General features: G+C 39.3%; 1 protein-coding gene across 6 annotated transcripts in view; it reads left to right on the forward strand.

Annotated features, from left to right (window-relative positions):
- Window positions 1-18,925, forward strand: part of LOC145437836 (sushi, von Willebrand factor type A, EGF and pentraxin domain-containing protein 1-like) — a 132,890-nt gene extending 113,965 nt beyond the window's left edge. For all 6 annotated transcript variants that reach the window (XM_080315142.1, XM_080315147.1, XM_080315146.1 and 3 more), the window contains 4 exons: window positions 1,729-1,839; window positions 17,790-17,915; window positions 18,558-18,744; window positions 18,804-18,925. In XM_080315142.1, coding sequence (XP_080171268.1) covers window positions 1,729-1,839; window positions 17,790-17,915; window positions 18,558-18,744; window positions 18,804-18,822 — 443 coding nt within the window. In that variant the 3' untranslated portion in view covers window positions 18,823-18,925. The remainder of the gene's footprint in view (window positions 1-1,728; window positions 1,840-17,789; window positions 17,916-18,557; window positions 18,745-18,803) is intronic.
- Window positions 18,926-19,305: the final 380 nt, after the last annotated feature.

Consider the following 19,305-nt stretch of genomic DNA (forward strand, 5'->3'; position numbering starts at 1 on the left):
TCAACATCGAAAAATTTGGAAACTTCTGGTTAACAGTGACTGGTCTGCGCTCTACATACAGCTCACGCCATGATATAATCAGTATTTTCACTTTTACAACCGCATAACACAGTGGTCCCCAACCTTTTTCATTTCGTGCCTCCCTAGGCCGAAATTTTAGCTGAAATTCCCTCCTTTCGATAAATCTGTTCGATGATTAAAAATTGTCATTTTTACCGCGCAAACACCTGTTGACTGAGAGAATAAGACGGGCGGTACCGAGTGTTTGTTTTTAGCAGTGCTGTAATGACACTTTGTATACCTCCATAAACCATGGTCTTGGTCCCAATCACACAAATTCAGGAAGGCTTGACTCAAGAGACCCCCACACTTTCATTTGTGATTTCGGCTTACCATGCACCAATCGCTAATATAACTGCTGTGAAAAATCAGTATCAACGAATTTACTGGTCTTGCGATCTTTTTTTTGAAGTTTGCGTATGCATTTGGCCAACAATAGTGGTACTTTCACATATAGCCGGGTTGAACAGACTCCACTTGACTCGAGTCATTTTCTCAAAATACGGAAACGACTCAACGCAACTCGACTCGAGACAATCTGGGTATTTACTCAACTTGGACTCGGGCCACTGTGCATGACTCGAACCAAGCCATATGACTCAAGACTATAAAACGGCAGTTCATTGTAATTTCGAATAAAAGTGAAGTGACCACCATCTTGGAATTTTGTCCATTGATCCTGGTACTTGACAATGCAACAAAAAACTGCTAAAAGTGAGGAAAATTAGTATATCATAAATCCAAATCCTTCAATATCACCAAACAGTGTTCACTTGAGTGTGACTTGGACTCGTACTCGAGTCATAAAACCATGACTCGGACTCGAACGTCTGCTCGGTGACTCGGACTTGACTCAATGGCGAATTGAAAATTACTAGACTTGACTCGAGTCAAAACTATGAAAGTGAGATTGACTTGTGACTCGGATCCTCGGTACTGGGCTACATCCCTGATATATAACATACACGTGATCAGATTCCCTGCTTGAGCTCATTAAAATTTAGGACACCCATTACGTTTCGGTAACATTGCACAAAGTTTACCATGTCTTTTTTCGATCGGGTAGCTGCTCACTGAAAATAAAGCAAGGCTCGCGATCTCTTTGACTTGAATCGATGACGTTGGAATATTTAGTCACTGTCTGAAAATGTTTACTTGAAAATATAAGATAAATACTTTCACTAGAGGCCTTGTCGTGATAGATTCAGCACGACATCTACTCGCTTACGATATATTTGATTGTGAGGCCGTCGCTGACCTACAAAATTGTCTTGCGAACTGCAGCACATCTGAACTAGATAAAAAAGGGGCGGGGGGATTTTTATGTGAAAAAGAAATTTCAAATAGCCTTTGAACATACTTTCATCAAACAAAAAACAGTCATAAGGAGCATACGTTCGGATATAACTGGTTGACTACATGACAGTTCGAACATGAACAATTTGGGAAATCCGTTACAATTCTAAAGTGGAATTCCTCCCTAAAAATTGCAAAAATCCCCCCGAGGGGGAATTCCTCGCCGGTTGGGAACCACTGGCATAACACGACAAATGTGGAGGCTTATTATTACGATATAATTATTAAAAAGCAGCGGACCGTCGAATGTCAAATAATTATTGTGAATTAAAAGGTGACCGCCATTTTTCACTGATTCATTTCGCATTTTAGGAAGCTATTACGACGATTACAATTCGAACGAAGAATGCACGTGTTTGGGAGCGGGAATACTTGAATGCAGCTGCATGGTCGGATATGTTCGAGACCGCGAAGGCTGCCGACGTGAGATTAATGCGTAATTCTATTGGTGATAGTAGGGTAATTATTGCGAAACGTCAGTAGTATAGTAGATCGCTCGTGACCTGGCAGGGGCTCTTATGGGTGCGGTGGCGAGCGGCTGGGAAATCGGGGTGGCGAGCGGCTCTTATTTCTTATGGGTGCGGTGGCGAGCGGCTATTGCGTCTTATGGCGGGGGTGGCAAGCGGCTCTTATTTCTTAGGGCGGGGGTCGCAAGCGGCTGGGAAACCCGGGGTGGCAAGCGGCTCTTTTGTCTTATGGCGGGGGTGGCAAGCGGCTATTGTGTCTTGTGGTCGCACGGTAACCCTTTTCAGTATAGGGATCGGTCGCATGCGGCTTCATTGTTGGTATGTCGTACTTCGTGTTGAATATGTATCAAGTAAATAGTCACGTGATTGATCCTTAGTTAATGTGTATAATCCAAATTATTAAATATGACCGATTCGAGTTAATCCCAACGTTTACGGTGAATACGACTTCAATATATCGTTATTCTTATAGTGGAGGTGGCATGCGGCTATTGCGTCTTATGGATGCGGCGGTGATTCGTACTTTCGGGTATAGACTGCGAGTGGCATGTCGTACTTTTAGCAAAAAAGTGTGAAATAGTTTGCTAAATCTAGGAATCACTTGCTTGGTAATATTTTGGTAATTAGTTGGACACAGAGCCGGCGTAGACGGCCATTCGAATACCAACAATATCCGCGTTCACATTGTAACACTTCAAAAAGGTGTGAAATATTTGTAAAATCGTACGAGCGCTCACAAGATAACACGTCAGACATAGCCATCTCTCGCGGTTTGGTGTTACAGAGGTAGGAATCACGCGCAAGTAATATTTTGTCACAGAACTGGCGTAGACGGTGATTCCAATACCAGCAATAGCCGCGTTCTCAAACTAACACTTCAAAAAGGAGTGAAATAGGTTGCAAATCCCGCGATCGCTGACAAGATAACACCTCAGACATAGCGATCACTTGTGACTTGCTGTTACATACATTCCAATCGCCACAATGTAATATTTTGATAATCAGTATGTCACAGAACTGGATTTCACTGGTAAAATTTAATAACTAACGAATAACAGAACCGTCGCAGACGGTGATTCAAATACCGACAAATTTCCACTTATTTCTGACCCAACCCTAATCCTCTGTGAAGTTGACGCTTGTTCAAAAAGGTGTGAAATAATTGTAAAATCCTACGTCAGTGACGCGATAATGCATCAGACATAGCGATCTAGGTATAGTACGGTGTCGGAATCCATTCGCGAGATGTTCTATAGGTATATTGAGGTAATCCGAAACGAAATATTTTGACTTGGCGTAGTGTGAGTTGAAATAGGATTGACAAACATGACTACCATCTTTGCAAGTGCCATTTCGAAATTATACGCACAATGATTTGAAACAAATAATGAAACATTACAACTCTATTCACGATCCGGCTTTCCGTTTGTCAAAGATACATTTTAACACCTTACCATACTCAAAAGAATTATTCACAACATTAACCGATGTTAAAAATATAGTTTTAACTTACTTGATTATATCACTACAACTCGCAAACTTGAATTAATTCATCCTGGTTGTATTCATATGACCGATAATTTTTATTCAACTGTAAAGGTCGTTCCTATTCTGTAAGACAAAGTATTTACTAATCGGTACATATACGACTTGACATAACCTATTACATTTTGAGTATACGAGATTTGAATGTCTGAACAATATCTGAGAATTAAATGATCACAAGTGAATCCGTATATTACAGCGTAAAAGATGTTGGAATGTCAGCAACTCTGTACGGTCATAGTTACTACCACGAATTTACCCGGCCAACTCGTCATGATCATTCCTGAAATCAACACAAACATGACCACTGACTTGAGTTAACCACAAACATCATAAAGTTTTAAATCCACTTGTAGCTTACGTATCATTTGAATGCGGGTTATGTTTTATTGCAATTGAGTTAACGGAAATAGTATTAAGGCTCGATATTTTAACATTTTACCATACTCAGTCAATCAGGAAAACCTTGTCAAGTAAATCCGTTTGTAACTTACCCGACCAACTCAAACAGTATCAGTATGAAAAACAGCCAAGCATACACGAGTCCATACAATCACTAAAACCTAAAATCCATAACAAGTTCGGTTTTACTCATATCCCTACGACGCATCTTTTTTTTATTCAACTTTAAAAGTCGTTACTCTTCTGTAAGATAGAGGAATTACTACGCGGTATATTCTTCAAGACAAAGTAATTATTACTCGATATATTTTGTAAGACAAAAGTAATTACCACTCGGTGCAGGTGACTTGAGATTAACATAATATGTTTGAGTATACGAGATTTGAAAGTCTGATCAACGTATAGTTGCGACTTCATTTCTTACAATCGAACGCTGGTGTTATATCGAAAGTTACCATTCTGTAAACATAAGGATTGATACATTGATGTGCCATACGTAATAGTTGATCATGACTTGATTATTAAATTATTCGTGTTAATTAGACCCGGCGTTGTGGTAAAGGTTATTATGACAACAACAATCTTTTCAGTACCGTTTTTATTAACATATCGAGTTGTAAAACTATGCGTGTCTGAAATGTTCATGATTGAAAAATTATTCCACCTTGATACATATCACTCTGCGTATCGCGGATATCAGAAAATATTTTACAAATGTAATTGTTTCCAGTAACCAAGACTCAAGATGAAACAACGATTTCGTTTGCTGATTAACAACCGGTGCAATACTTTATTGTCTGCGACATCGAATTGAAACATACGCACATTACGCAGTACGAAAATATCACTTTGGGCTCCGGGGCGGTGTCATTTAATCTGTGTTAAACTCTGTTCACACTCTCTGTCGAAAATGCGTGAAATGTAAAAACATTACGAGGTCACAATCTAAGACTTTGATCTTCAAAAAAGTAAATAGAGGTATCTTTACTGGATGGATTCTATTCAACTGGTCTTGGTTAATACAAAACCCATAACAATAATATCGAAGTATGTGCTACACTGAAATCTACAAAAATGTGTTTGTATTGCTGTTCATAGTAGCGATATCGATTTGAACCTCCAGAATAATTGTCATCATGTAACCAAACTAAGGAAAGCTGTTGTCAATTTGTATGATGTTCACTGAATGCGTACTAGAACTAATTGTGTAACGCACACGATCAGAGAAATTGGAAATTTTCCCATTGTCATTCGTCACAATACTCGGCTACTAAAATACGTTACTTGTATGTGATTGAATCGCTGGTAGTTAACTCGATAAATCAAACCCCTAAGAAATTTCACTCACTCATTGGATGTTAAACAGTGTCGCCTAATCGGCGTGGGTCGCTTTTTCTAAATACAAATCATACCTGACCATCGCTGATAATTAACTCGGTAAATCAAACCCCTAAGAAATTTCACTCACTCGTTGGATATTGAACAGTGTCATCTAATCGGTGTAGATCCTTTTACTTAATGTAAATCATATTGGGTCCAGCAGAAAAAATTTTCACCCACTCGGAAATGAAACCAATGTGTTGGTCTCCATTCGATATTTTGTTTGGGTCAAATTGCAATGAACACATTTGAGTGGTTGAGCTTTACATCATCAAGCTGTCATTTGTAAATCAAGATTTCGGTAAACTTGTAAATGTATCGTTCAACTAACCGACATTTAGTGATTGGTGAACATACCAAACGATACACATCCACCTCGAAATACTCCGTTGATCGTAATTTCCATCATCGTAATAATCGAAGTACATTTGTGTCGAATTCGTAACAACCGACTTTTCTATGACATGATAAATTTTTGACAAGTTATACTTAGATGGTTGGTACATATCGCAAAAAATAATATACCATTCATATTGATACTGTTACTCCATTGATCGGTATTTCAAACGAGTCGATTTTCAAACGAGTAAAATTTATTACTTGAGCTAGTAGGCTTACTACATTTAGACGTAAACTCACCCGTCTTTCAAAACCGCAACAAACAATGATAAAAAAGTATGCAATCAAACACAACAAGTTTTACTGTAGGACACTAATTATTATCCCACATAATTCATTTCTTACCGAAGGCATATGAATGTAGCGTACCGCTCCATGATTGAACTATAATTACCCTCGCTGATTACTGATTATGTTACTGCTACGTCTTGTTGCGTTGTACTCTTTTGTGCAGTCGCTTTTAGTCACCGTCCGAGCCAGTCGATCTCCTAGTCTCCGTCGGACGAGCATCATTGACTTATCGAGCCGCGGACCAAGAAGAACGCGCGCCCACGACAGAGCACGCTATATTTTGGTGACCCCGACGTGATTTCGTTTGCCGACGTGATTTCGTTTGCCGACGTGATTTTGCTAGCCTTCTAGCCGACGTGATGTTTCTGGAAATGCAATACCGCAAACTCGACCAGGATCAATGATAGAAAGCGATGAACTCACGATATGCGAAAACGAGATTTGCACTAGCCACATAGGAATCGATAGTCTGTTTGCATGGATGCGGGATTTCAACGACATGGAATTCGGACCTTTCTACACGTACTTGCTTTGTTACGACGCTTCTACCGCTGAGACTTTGTCCATTCAAGACCCCAGAACAACTCAAATCTGCATGCTGAATACTTCAGTACTACTTCCTGCATCACTTGCGGACTCGCATATTCACAGCACGACGACGACATGACCGAGCCTTAGCACAGCGACCACGTACACTGAATTCTCTTCGCAACTTCATATCTTCAATCGCCCGACACCGATATACTTGTTTTTCTACGTAGATATAGAGGCAGCTATACCGTATCTGTCTAACTACGCATTCCAACTGTAGAACGAAAGATGAGCCGAACGAAACTCTACACAACCGACGGAACCATTATTCATGATGGGACCATGAACCGAACCGAATCGAATCACCTCGACATCGACAGAAACAGCGGGAAATGCGCTCAAACGCAGATCTCCCCTGACTCAATCTTGTCGAGCGACGACTTGCAACTAACCTATCACCTTGATAGGCATATTCCGAATGAAAACGCTCTTCGTCTCAGTATTATGTGGCAGACGTTCTGTTCTACATTACCCGCTCACGCATCCGAGAATCTACTAGACTTCTCACGAACCTTAACGACACGACTTGTGAAATATGGGGGCGACATAACTAATTCGTGCAACGACGTCAACGTGTTGGTCCAATAACGCTCGAAGTTCAATCGAAATGTAGGGATTCTTTTAATCCATTGCCAGTGTACTTGTCGAACAATTCCGCTCCGTGATGTTGATAGACGTTCCCCTAGCCATATCTGCATATTCATTCATTTGTTCCATGTGCGTATTGACCGTTTCTCAGTCGACGTTAATGAATTCTTATCGTTGTTTTACGCCATCAGTCACGACTAGACGTTACATATCCCAAAACTATTGTAAGGTTGTTCATCACGCGATATGATCGTGCTAACTTCGACTCATGTTGGCGAATTATGACGTTATCCCTTACGCCCAAAAGCTTTCGCAGCCCATACCTACTTGCGTACCATATAGGATTAGACAACGCTTGTAGTCGCGCAATTCTAAAAAAATCTCGCTCAACCGTTTCTCGATCAACTATACTTTTTCGCCATCGAAGCTCTGTTATGTGCATGGCACTTGAATGTGTTGCCTCGCCATTTAGTGAATCCCTCTTCTAGTATTATTCACGATTCACTGCGATTGTACCGGCTGCACTAGTAAATCCAAACGCTCTTTTTCTGGGTTGTGCAGATTTCAGATCACTTCAATTCTAATTCAGAATCACACTTCGAATTCAAAATCACGCACCCCAAACGATTATACAATTACGCACACGTGCATTGAAATGTACATCACTCGATCCAGTTTATTCTGTCCACATCAAGTTTTGATCCGCACTGACATCTTTTTTCATAATTCGAACGAATAACTGTCCGCATGACGCCTCAACGGATTGTCTTTGTTAATATGCCAGTGGCCGTATTATTCGTACCCCACGTCACTTGAATGATTTTGTGTTGTCACCAGTATTTGAATTGTATATTTAGTGTGATACTCGTTCACTTTTCCGTCATCACTTATAATAGTTTCGCCACATACTTATTCACCTCTTTGTATGTCATATAAAACGTGTCTACTGTCTACTTCACACTGTTTATTGTATATTTATCGCTAAAGCATTATTTTGTCGTTCATGTCTTTACCACCATATCCACCCCACTTTCGTTCGCCGTTAAACCATTAGAGTAGTACTAAGTATTCGAATTTTAGTCTGTAATCACTACCGTGTCATGCTGATAGGGTGCTTCACTTAGTAGTTGAATCGTTGTATCGTTTCCATATTATCCTAAAGCTTTTATCAACCAGGGGGCCCTTGTAGCGTACCACTCCATGATTGACCTATAATTACCCTCGCTGATTACTGATTATGTTACTGCTACGTCTTGTTGTGTTGTACTCTTTTGTGCAGTCGCTTTTAGTCACCGTCCGAGCCAGTCGATCTCCTAGTCTCCGTCGGACGAGCATCGTCATGTTTTAGTTGTTTTATTAAAAGAGCAATGCGGACTTGTCTACTTTGACTTATAGAGCCGCGGACCAAGAAGAACGCGCGCCCACGACAGAGCACGCTATATGAAATATATTCATGTTACACGAAAATACTCGATATTCCCATGCTACAATCCTGTACAATGATTGGCGGTGCTTTCAAACTGTTTCAATGTCACAAGAACTTTATTGTCTGAATGGTTGTTCATGTATCTTAATAATCAAATAGTTCAACACAGAACGAGTACTAACAGAAACATCACAGTTGTTTACACAAAAGTTTGTATGTGCGCAGTATGCGAATACCACGTGTAAGTCCAGCACAATTGCAGTATCCAGCCGAGATTAGTTAACACCAATTTATTACAACGGAGCCACGTAAACTTTCGTGAATGTAAGGCATACTCACTTCTCGAGATTCTGTCAATGTCATAGCAATAAACCAGCTACTCCAACAACAGAGTATATACGTTTTCTAGTAACGACTCTCGAATCTTACACACAGATCAATCTACTTTGCTAACGAAAAGTGCTGAGTCATCACATGATTATCCTCACAACAACCAGTAGATGGAGCTGTATTAAAATGTTCCTAACCCTCTGCACACCAGTGACAAATTGTTTTGTGAATCGAGTTGTTGTTCAGCATCAAGTCTCCATGTTGAAGCATACATTAAAACAGTGCAATCCAATTAAAACCACGAATCTATTTTCATTTCCTCACAAACTGCCACATACAGAAAAATAAATTTTATTTTCCCAAACCATACTTGTAACCAATCGCTTTCATTAAACACACAACACCATAATAGTATTTACTTTCTACAACATAGACATTCCGATGTAGTCAAGAAATATTTTTATTAATCAAAATCATCGACTTCTGTTTACGGCGTTAGTGTGTGCATGTCATACATGTGGGGTCCGTATTAAAATGGAAACAAAACGACTGAATGTAAGGAGATAGAAGCCTATCGCATAGATTTACATGTGGTCTTCGCTACGGTTTCAAAAAACGAACCATCTCTTTTGCATTGATCGAGACCGAGCAAGTTGGTTAATGGCCATGATTGAGTTTGTCATATGCGAATGATAGGGTTACTGTCAAATCTACATAGAACAACCTTCTGGCACTCATAATAGCAATTTAATTCTATCCCTTCATAATTGCATACTCACGACAAGTATATTGTACAACTCGACAGCTACGTTTAACAAGACCAACGACACTGAACCCACGACGTTTACCTATGTAAAATTACCACTTTCACTTGGCAGTCCATCGTTTACCTGACTAAACATATCATTTTCATTTGGAGATCTGACGTTTACCCAGAGTAAGAAACCATTTTCACTTAGAAATATATTTTTTCCCCGAGTAACAAACCTTTTTCACTTGGAAATATATTTTTTCCCTGAGCAACAAACAATTTTCACTTGGAGATATATTTTTTTCCCGGGTAACAAACCTTTTTCGCTTGGAAATATATTTTTCCCTGGGTTACAAACCTTTTTCACTTGGAAATATATTTTTTCTCTGAGCAACAAACCATTTTCACTTGGTAGTCCGTCGTTTACGTGAGTAAAATATCATTTTCAATTGGAAAAATACTTTTAACTAGAGTAACTAATCATTTTCTTTTAGAAATATATTTTCTACCTGGGTTTTCGTTTTGAAAACGGACAGCCACACCGGACAATTTGATATTTTTGTATATTGTTACAACGGGCAGCGATAAAATATACACCAACAACGACTCCAATACATTTGTGTAATCGCATATTCACTTGTTCTGGTGCATCCCATCGAAATCCTCAGTTACCCGCATGCAATGTGCTGTTGTACATCGACGTGTATGTTTTGGAAATTGGACAATATGTTTCGACATGTCTGCGATGTCCGGGTTCGTGCTTTGGATTTTCCAGAGTCAAAATGTCCGAATAAAACACCTCCTCGACTTCGGTAAATGTTTGGCACGCAGATAACGGCGGTCGGAAATCGAGGAATTTATGTTTCCATCGGGCTAACAACTCCGGGTTACTTGCGAGTTTCCTCGGGTCTGTTTACTATATTGTGTCTTTACTAGTCAATGCATGTCGCTCCAGTCAGCTGAAACCGGATCACTAATCTGAGAAAGTGTGTTGACCAGATCCGGATATTCACTCATGAACCAACGACCAATATTCAAGTAAACATGTTACAGCCCGTGTTTTGTCTCCGTGGAAAATACCAATGCATACACCATCACACCAAGTACGTCACGATTGTTCACAAGTATTCGCGTAAACGAGGTGTACATACAATGTGTCGGTGCACAAACATCATGGGACACAAATTCACGTTCTCAAGGCTCAGGTAAATGATAGTTTTCCAAACGAAAAGGGTTTGTTACCCAGGTAGAAAATATATTTCTAAAAGAAAATGATTAGTTACTCTAGTTAAAAGTATTTTTCCAAGTGAAAATGGTTTGTTGCTCAGAGAAAACATATATTTCCAAGTGAAAAAGGTTTGTAACCCAGGGAAAAATATATTTCCAAGCGAAAAAGGTTTGTTACCCGGGAAAAAAATATATCTCCAAGTGAAAATTGTTTGTTGCTCAGGGAAAAAATATATTTCCAAGTGAAAAAGGTTTGTTACTCGGGAAAAAAATATATTTCCAAGTAAAAATGGTTTCTTACTCTGGGTAAACGTCAGATCTCCAAAGGAAAATGATATGTTTAGTCAGGTAAACGATGGACTGCCAAGTGAAAGTGGTAATTTTACATAGGCAAACGTCGTGGGTTCAGTGTCGTTGGTCTTGTTAAACGTAGCTGTCGAGTTGTACAATATACTTGTCGTGAGTATACAATTATGAAGGGATAGAATTAAATTGCTATTATGAGTGCCAGAAGGTTGTTCTATGTAGATTTGACAGTAACCCTATCATTCGCATATGACAAACACAATCATGGCCATTAACCAACTTGCTCGGTCTCGATCAATGCAAAAGAGATGGTTCGTTTTTTGAAACCGTAGCGAAGACCACATGTAAATCTATGCGATAGGCTTCTATCTCCTTACATTCAGTCGTTTCGTTTCCATTTTAATACGGACCCCACATGTATGACATGCACACACTAACGCCGTAAACAGAAGTCGATGATTTTGATTAATAAAAATATTTCTTGACTACATCGGAATGTCTATGTTGTAGAAAGTAAATACTATTATGGTGTTGTGTGTTTAATGAAAGCGATTGGTTACAAGTATGGTTTGGGAAAATAAAATTTATTTTTCTGTATGTGGCAGTTTGTGAGGAAATGAAAATAGATTCGTGGTTTTAATTGGATTGCACTGTTTTAATGTATGCTTCAACGTGGAGACTTGATGCTGAACAACAACTCGATTCACAAAACAATTTGTCACTGGTGTGCAGAGGGTTAGGAACATTTTAATACAGCTCCATCTACTGGTTGTTGTGAGGATAATCATGTGATGACTCAGCACTTTTCGTTAGCAAAGTAGATTGATCTGTGTGTAAGATTCGAGAGTCGTTACTAGAAAACGTATATACTCTGTTGTTGGAGTAGCTGGTTTATTGCTATGACATTGACAGAATCTCGAGAAGTGAGTATGCCTTACATTCACGAAAGTTTACGTGGCTCCGTTGTAATAAATTGGTGTTAACTAATCTCGGCTGGATACTGCAATTGTGCTGGACTTACACGTGGTATTCGCATACTGCGCACATACAAACTTTTGTGTAAACAACTGTGATGTTTCTGTTAGTACTCGTTCTGTGTTGAACTATTTGATTATTAAGATACATGAACAACCATTCAGACAATAAAGTTCTTGTGACATTGAAACAGTTTGAAAGCACCGCCAATCATTGTACAGGATTGTAGCATGGGAATATCGAGTATTTTCGTGTAACATGAATATATTTCATATGCCTTCCAGAAACATCACGTCGGCTAGAAGGCTAGCAAAATCACGTCGGCAAACGAAATCACGTCGGCAAACGAAATCACGTCGGGGTCACCAAAATATAGCGTGCTCTGTCGTGGGCGCGCGTTCTTCTTGGTCCGCGGCTCGATAAGTCAATGATGCTCGTCCGACGGAGACTAGGAGATCGACTGGCTCGGACGGTGACTAAAAGCGACTGCACAAAAGAGTACAACACAACAAGACGTAGCAGTAACACAATCAGTAATCAGCGAGGGTAATTATAGGTCAATCATGGAGCGGTACGCTACATTCATATGCCTTCGGTAAGAAATGAGTTATGTGGGATAATAATTAGTGTCCTACAGTAAAACTTGTTGTGTTTGATTGCATACTTTTTTATCATTGTTTGTTGCGGTTTTGAAAGACGGGTGAGTTTACGTCTAAATGTAGTAAGCCTAGTAGCTCAAGTAATAAATTTTACTCGTTTGAAAATCGACTCGTTTGAAATACCGATCAATGGAGTAACAGTATCAATATGAATGGTATATTATTTTTTGCGATATGTACCAACCATCTAAGTATAACTTGTCAAAAATTTATCATGTCATAGAAAAGTCGGTTGTTACGAATTCGACACAAATGTACTTCGATTATTACGATGATGGAAATTACGATCAACGGAGTATTTCGAGGTGGATGTGTATCGTTTGGTATGTTCACCAATCACTAAATGTCGGTTAGTTGAACGATACATTTACAAGTTTACCGAAATCTTGATTTACAAATGACAGCTTGATGATGTAAAGCTCAACCACTCAAATGTGTTCATTGCAATTTGACCCAAACAAAATATCGAATGGAGACCAACACATTGGTTTCATTTCCGAGTGGGTGAAAAATTTTTCTGCTGGACCCAATATGATTTACATTTAGTAAAAGGATCTACACCGATTAGATGACACTGTTCAATATCCAACGAGTGAGTAAAATTTCTTAAGGGTTTGATTTACCGAGCTAATTATCAGCGATGGTCAGGTATGATTTGTATTTAGAAAAAGCGACCCACGCCGATTAGGCGACACTGTTTAACATCCAATGAGTGAGTGAAATTTCTTAGGGGTTTGATTTATCGAGTTAACTACCAGCGATTCAATCACATCCAAGTAACGTATTTTAGTAGCCGAGTATTGTGACGAATGACAATGGGAAAATTTCCAATTTCTCTGATCGTGTGCGTTACACAATTAGTTCTAGTACGCATTCAGTGAACATCATACAAATTGACAACAACTTTCCTTAGTTTGGTTACATGATGACAATTATTCTGGAGGTTCAAATCGATATCGCTACTATGAACAGCAATACAAACACATTTTTGTAGATTTCAGTGTAGCACATACTTCGATATTATTGTTATGGGTTTTGTATTAACCAAGACCAGTTGAATAGAATCCATCCAGTAAAGATACCTCTAGTTACTTTTTTGAAGATCAAAGTCTTAGATTGTGACCTCGTAATGTTTTTACATTTCACGCATTTTCGACAGAGAGTGTGAACAGAGTTTAACACAGATTAAATGACACCGCCCCGGAGCCCAAAGTGATATTTTCGTACTGCGTAATGTGCGTATGTTTCAATTCGATGTCGCAGACAATAAAGTATTGCACCGGTTGTTAATCAGCAAACGAAATCGTTGTTTCATCTTGAGTCTTGGTTACTGGAAACAATTACATTTGTAAAATATTTTCTGATATCCGCGATACGCAGAGTGATATGTATCAAGGTGGAATAATTTTTCAATCATGAACATTTCAGACACGCATAGTTTTACAACTCGATATGTTAATAACAACGGTACTGAAAAGATTGTTGTTGTCATAATAACCTTTACCACAACGCCGGGTCTAATTAACACGAATAATTTAATAATCAAGTCATGATCAACTATTACGTATGGCACATCAATGTATCAATCCTTATGTTTACAGAATGGTAACTTTCGATATAACACCAGCGTTCGATTGTAAGAAATGAAGTCGCAACTATACGTTGATCAGACTTTCAAATCTCGTATACTCAAACATATTATGTTAATCTCAAGTCACCTGCACCGAGTGGTAATTACTTTTGTCTTACAAAATATATCGAGTAATAATTACTTTGTCTTGAAGAATATACCGCGTAGTAATTCCTCTATCTTACAGAATAGTAACGACTTTTAAAGTTGAATAAAAAAAAGATGCGTCGTAGGGATATGAGTAAAACCGAACTTGTTATGGATTTTAGGTTTTAGTGATTGTATGGACTCGTGTATGCTTGGCTGTTTTTCATACTGATACTGTTTGAGTTGGTCGGGTAAGTTACAAACGGATTTACTTGACAAGGTTTTCCTGATTGACTGAGTATGGTAAAATGTTAAAATATCGAGCCTTAATACTATTTCCGTTAACTCAATTGCAATAAAACATAACCCGCATTCAAATGATACGTAAGCTACAAGTGGATTTAAAACTTTATGATGTTTGTGGTTAACTCAAGTCAGTGGTCATGTTTGTGTTGATTTCAGGAATGATCATGACGAGTTGGCCGGGTAAATTCGTGGTAGTAACTATGACCGTACAGAGTTGCTGACATTCCAACATCTTTTACGCTGTAATATACGGATTCACTTGTGATCATTTAATTCTCAGATATTGTTCAGACATTCAAATCTCGTATACTCAAAATGTAATAGGTTATGTCAATTCGTATATGTACCGATTAGTAAATACTTTGTCTTACAGAATAGGAACGACCTTTACAGTTGAATAAAAATTATCGGTCATATGAATACAACCAGGATGAATTAATTCAAGTTTGCGAGTTGTAGTGATATAATCAAGTAAGTTAAAACTATATTTTTAACATCGGTTAATGTTGTGAATAATTCTTTTGAGTATGGTAAGGTGTTAAAATGTATCTTCGACAAACGGAAAGCCGGATCGTGAATAGAGTTGTAATGTTTCATTATTTGTTTCAAATCATTGTGCGTATAATTTCGAAATGGCACTTGCATAGATGGTAGTCATGTTTGTCAATCCTATTTCAACTCACACTACGCCAAGTCAAAATATTTCGTTTCGAATTACCTCAATATACCTATAGAACATCTCGCGAATGGATTCCGACACCGTACTATACCTAGATCGCTATGTCTGATGCATTATCGCGTCACCGACGTAGGATTTTACAATTATTTCACACCTTTTTGAATAAGCGTCAACTTCACAGAGGATTAGGGTTGGGTCAGAAATAAGTGGAAATTTGTCGGTATTTGAATCACCGTCTGCGACGGTTCTGTTATTCGTTAGTTATTAAATTTTACCAGTGAAATCCAGTTCTGTGACATACTGATTATCAAAATATTACATTGTGGCGATTGGATTGTATGTAACAGCAAGTCACAAGTGATCGCTATGTCTGAGGTGTTATCTTGTCAGCGATCGCGGGATTTGCAACCTATTTCACTCCTTTTTGAAGTGTTAGTTTGAGAACGCGGCTTTTGCTGGTATTGGAATCACCGTCAACGCCAGTTCTGTGACAAAATATTACTTGCGCGTGATTCCTACCTCTGTAACACCAAACCGCGAGAGATGGCTATGTCTGACGTGTTATCTTGTGAGCGCTCGTACGATTTTACAAATATTTCACACCTTTTTGAAGTGTTACAATGTGAACGCGGATATTGTTGGTATTCGAATGGCCGTCTACGCCGGCTCTGTGTCCAACTAATTACCAAAATATTACCAAGCAAGTGATTCCTAGATTTAGCAAACTATTTCACACCTTTTTTGCTAAAAGTACGACATGCCACTCGCAGTCTATACCCGAAAGTACGAATCACCGCCGCATCCATAAGACGCAATAGCCGCATGCCACCTCCACCATAAGAATAACGATATATTGAAGTCGTATTCACCGTAAACGTTGGGATTAACTCGAATCGGTCATATTTAATAATTTGGATTATACACATAAACTAAGGATCAATCACGTGACTATTTACTTGATACATATTCAACACGAAGTACGACATACCAACAATGAAGCCGCATGCGACCGATCCCTATTCTGAAAAGGGTTACCGTGCGACCACAAGACACAATAGCCGCTTGCCACCCCCGCCATAAGACAAAAGAGCCGCTTGCCACCCCGGGTTTCCCAGCCGCTTGCGACCCCCGCCGTAAGAAATAAGAGCCGCTTGCCACCCCCGCCATAAGACGCAATAGCCGTTCGCCACCGCACCCATAAGAAATGAGAGCCGCTCGCCACCCCGATTTCCCAGCCGCTCGCCACCGCACCCATAAGAGCCCCTGCCAGGTCACGAGCGATCTACTATACTACTAACGTCGGTAATTCTAATTCTGATCTAATTTATCAATTGTTTTCATCGTCTCATTTACTTCTAATCTAAATTTATGATTCCTGAAAATGCTTTACACTGTAACTGTTAGATAATCCGATTTCTGCGAATAATTATCGAGATGACCGATTTTGCGTCGTTGGGAGGGGCCGTCTACACTTCCATTTGTGTGCCTTGAGGAGGACTTTTATCAAGATACACTAACCCAAACTCTGTCAACAAAGGAAATTCGTGAACCACCTGCAAATAGTGGATTGAACGCTCTCTCATTCGAAATTTCATGCTGGTGACGTCATATTTTGTGACACAATTGTTGATATACAATATTCTTTCCAATTCTCTACTAGTTGCTGACGATTACCTCTGACGAGTGTCAGCCGAAAATATCCGGGTCTATTTCAATATGAATATACAATTCAATTGTTCACTGAAACTGTATAATGCGAAAAAAGCCGAACTTGATGTACAAACATTGCAATTTCCGTTGATAGATTGCCTCTTAGCGGCAAGGAGCGTGTAAGATCAGTACGCGAAAGACTCATCTCTCATTGCTCGACTCCAATCATTCCCATCATTACTCAATTCAGATCCGAGTATTCCTATCATTGTGTGCCCAGCGCTAGTCGTCGCTCAACCAGTGATTTTCGTCAAACAGGGGCAGTGTTTCGATATTAGAAGTTGATTGTCATGCAATGGTGGTTACCTCTGTGAAGGGGTTTGTAACGCGTAAAGAGATGGTTAATCCGCGGTCTTCTGTACTGTCCGCTCGATCGAGACTAAAATTGTTTAAACTGGATGTTGTGTGCTCCATTGGACCTATCTCACAAACTGCACACTCCGAATATTTCCAACCGTCCATGGTGTTACAAAATATCACGCATTTACCATTCCTGTGATTATGGACTGTGAATTGATATGAAAAGATTTGGACTTTGGTTGTATTTCTTTCCAATTCCGAATTGAAGTCAATTTTGGAATTTTGAACATTAGAGTTGAAAATGATTGGAGTCTTGTATTGTAGTGGAATCCTGTAAAGATCCGATATGTGACGAAAATGCGGATTGTTTCGAAACGGCATTGGGCTCGTCGTGTGTCTGCAAGAAAGGTTTCGCTGGAGATGGATGGAGGATAGGGATTGGCTGCAGGCGTACGTAAATATCATTTCATCCGAATGAGCAAATACCCTGCATTTATGTTCGGACGTGGTCATAGCAACCGAGAACGTTTCTCAAGTAGAATTAGAAATAGCGACAGCAGAACTTTCTCAAGTACAAGAGAAGTAGTGCCTTTAAAACATCCCAAAACTACTTCAAGTAGTGGATGAATACGTTCGCCTTGGAAACCACTCAAGTGGGTGAGGAGCGGTGAATAGAATGCATAAATAGGTTCTCAAAGTCCACTACTGAATTTAGTCTTTGACAGCAACATGCAATTGCTCCAAAGAAAGAACTCAAATTAATTACAAGAATGCAAAGGGATTATATACCGTGTAAAAATAAAATGAGATATAGGCAACGACAAATACTATTTTAAGAATGCTTAAATTAAGATACTTTTGTCGAAAAAACTCCGTCTCAGTCCCTGTATCTCTCTCTCATTGGAGGAACATAATTATTGTACTTGACAGAGTGTAAGTAGAGAAAAGTAGGTAAGTATGACGAAGTACAAATAGGAGTAGCAGATCGTCAGATTTACTTATGCAAATGGTTAAAGTAGAGGGAAACTCTACTCGAATGCTTACTATGCTACATCTGTTCGCCGCCAGATATCCATTCTTGTTTATTTTTAGGCACGGGCGTATCATGCAAGAAGCCTAAACCGTTTCCCAACGGCATAGTTCATCATAACATCCCGCCCTACAAAGTTTCCAAGTTTCTCATATTCGAATGCAACGTGGGTTATCTACCAAGGCGTATCCAACAGCGCATATGCAGACAAGACGGTACATGGTCAGGATCGCTTACAATGTGTTACAAGTGAGTTGATCCAGGCGGCTAACCTCATAAACTACTCCAATATGACAATGGCTTTTCAGAATGCAGCCAGCGAAATGAAGATTGGAAGCGACACAAATGTACCTTATACACTACTGTCTCTATCGAATGTGGTTCCGCGAATCGTTGTAATAAGCCCAGAAAAAGATTTTGAATCACTCTATTGTCTGTCAATGATTCTTAAAGGAAAGCCTAGGGGCTTTATTGTGAAGTGTGTGACCATAAATAAGTTATAGATATGAAGTCAGGTAAGCTAAGTGCGGCGATATAACGATACACGCAGTGAAAAGATTGACTGGACAGATTATATTCATAATGCACACAGTGACTCCAGGGGAGTCAGGTTAAGCTGTGCCTCAATCGTGGTGAATAATGATTCCAATCATTATTGGCATTCTCTATCTATGCTCACGAATGATTAAATTAGGAACATATTTACGCCCTAAATCAGGGAACTACTTATTTGCTGTTTAAAAATATAGCGCGAATGGGGACGCGGCGCATAGACGGATCAAGCCTAACCTGTGATCGCGCAATTCATCA

The sequence above is a fragment of the Botryllus schlosseri genome, chromosome 4, assembly GCF_051294905.1.
Source record: "Botryllus schlosseri isolate E-star chromosome 4, Bs_hap1, whole genome shotgun sequence".
NCBI lineage: Eukaryota > Metazoa > Chordata > Ascidiacea > Stolidobranchia > Styelidae > Botryllus > Botryllus schlosseri.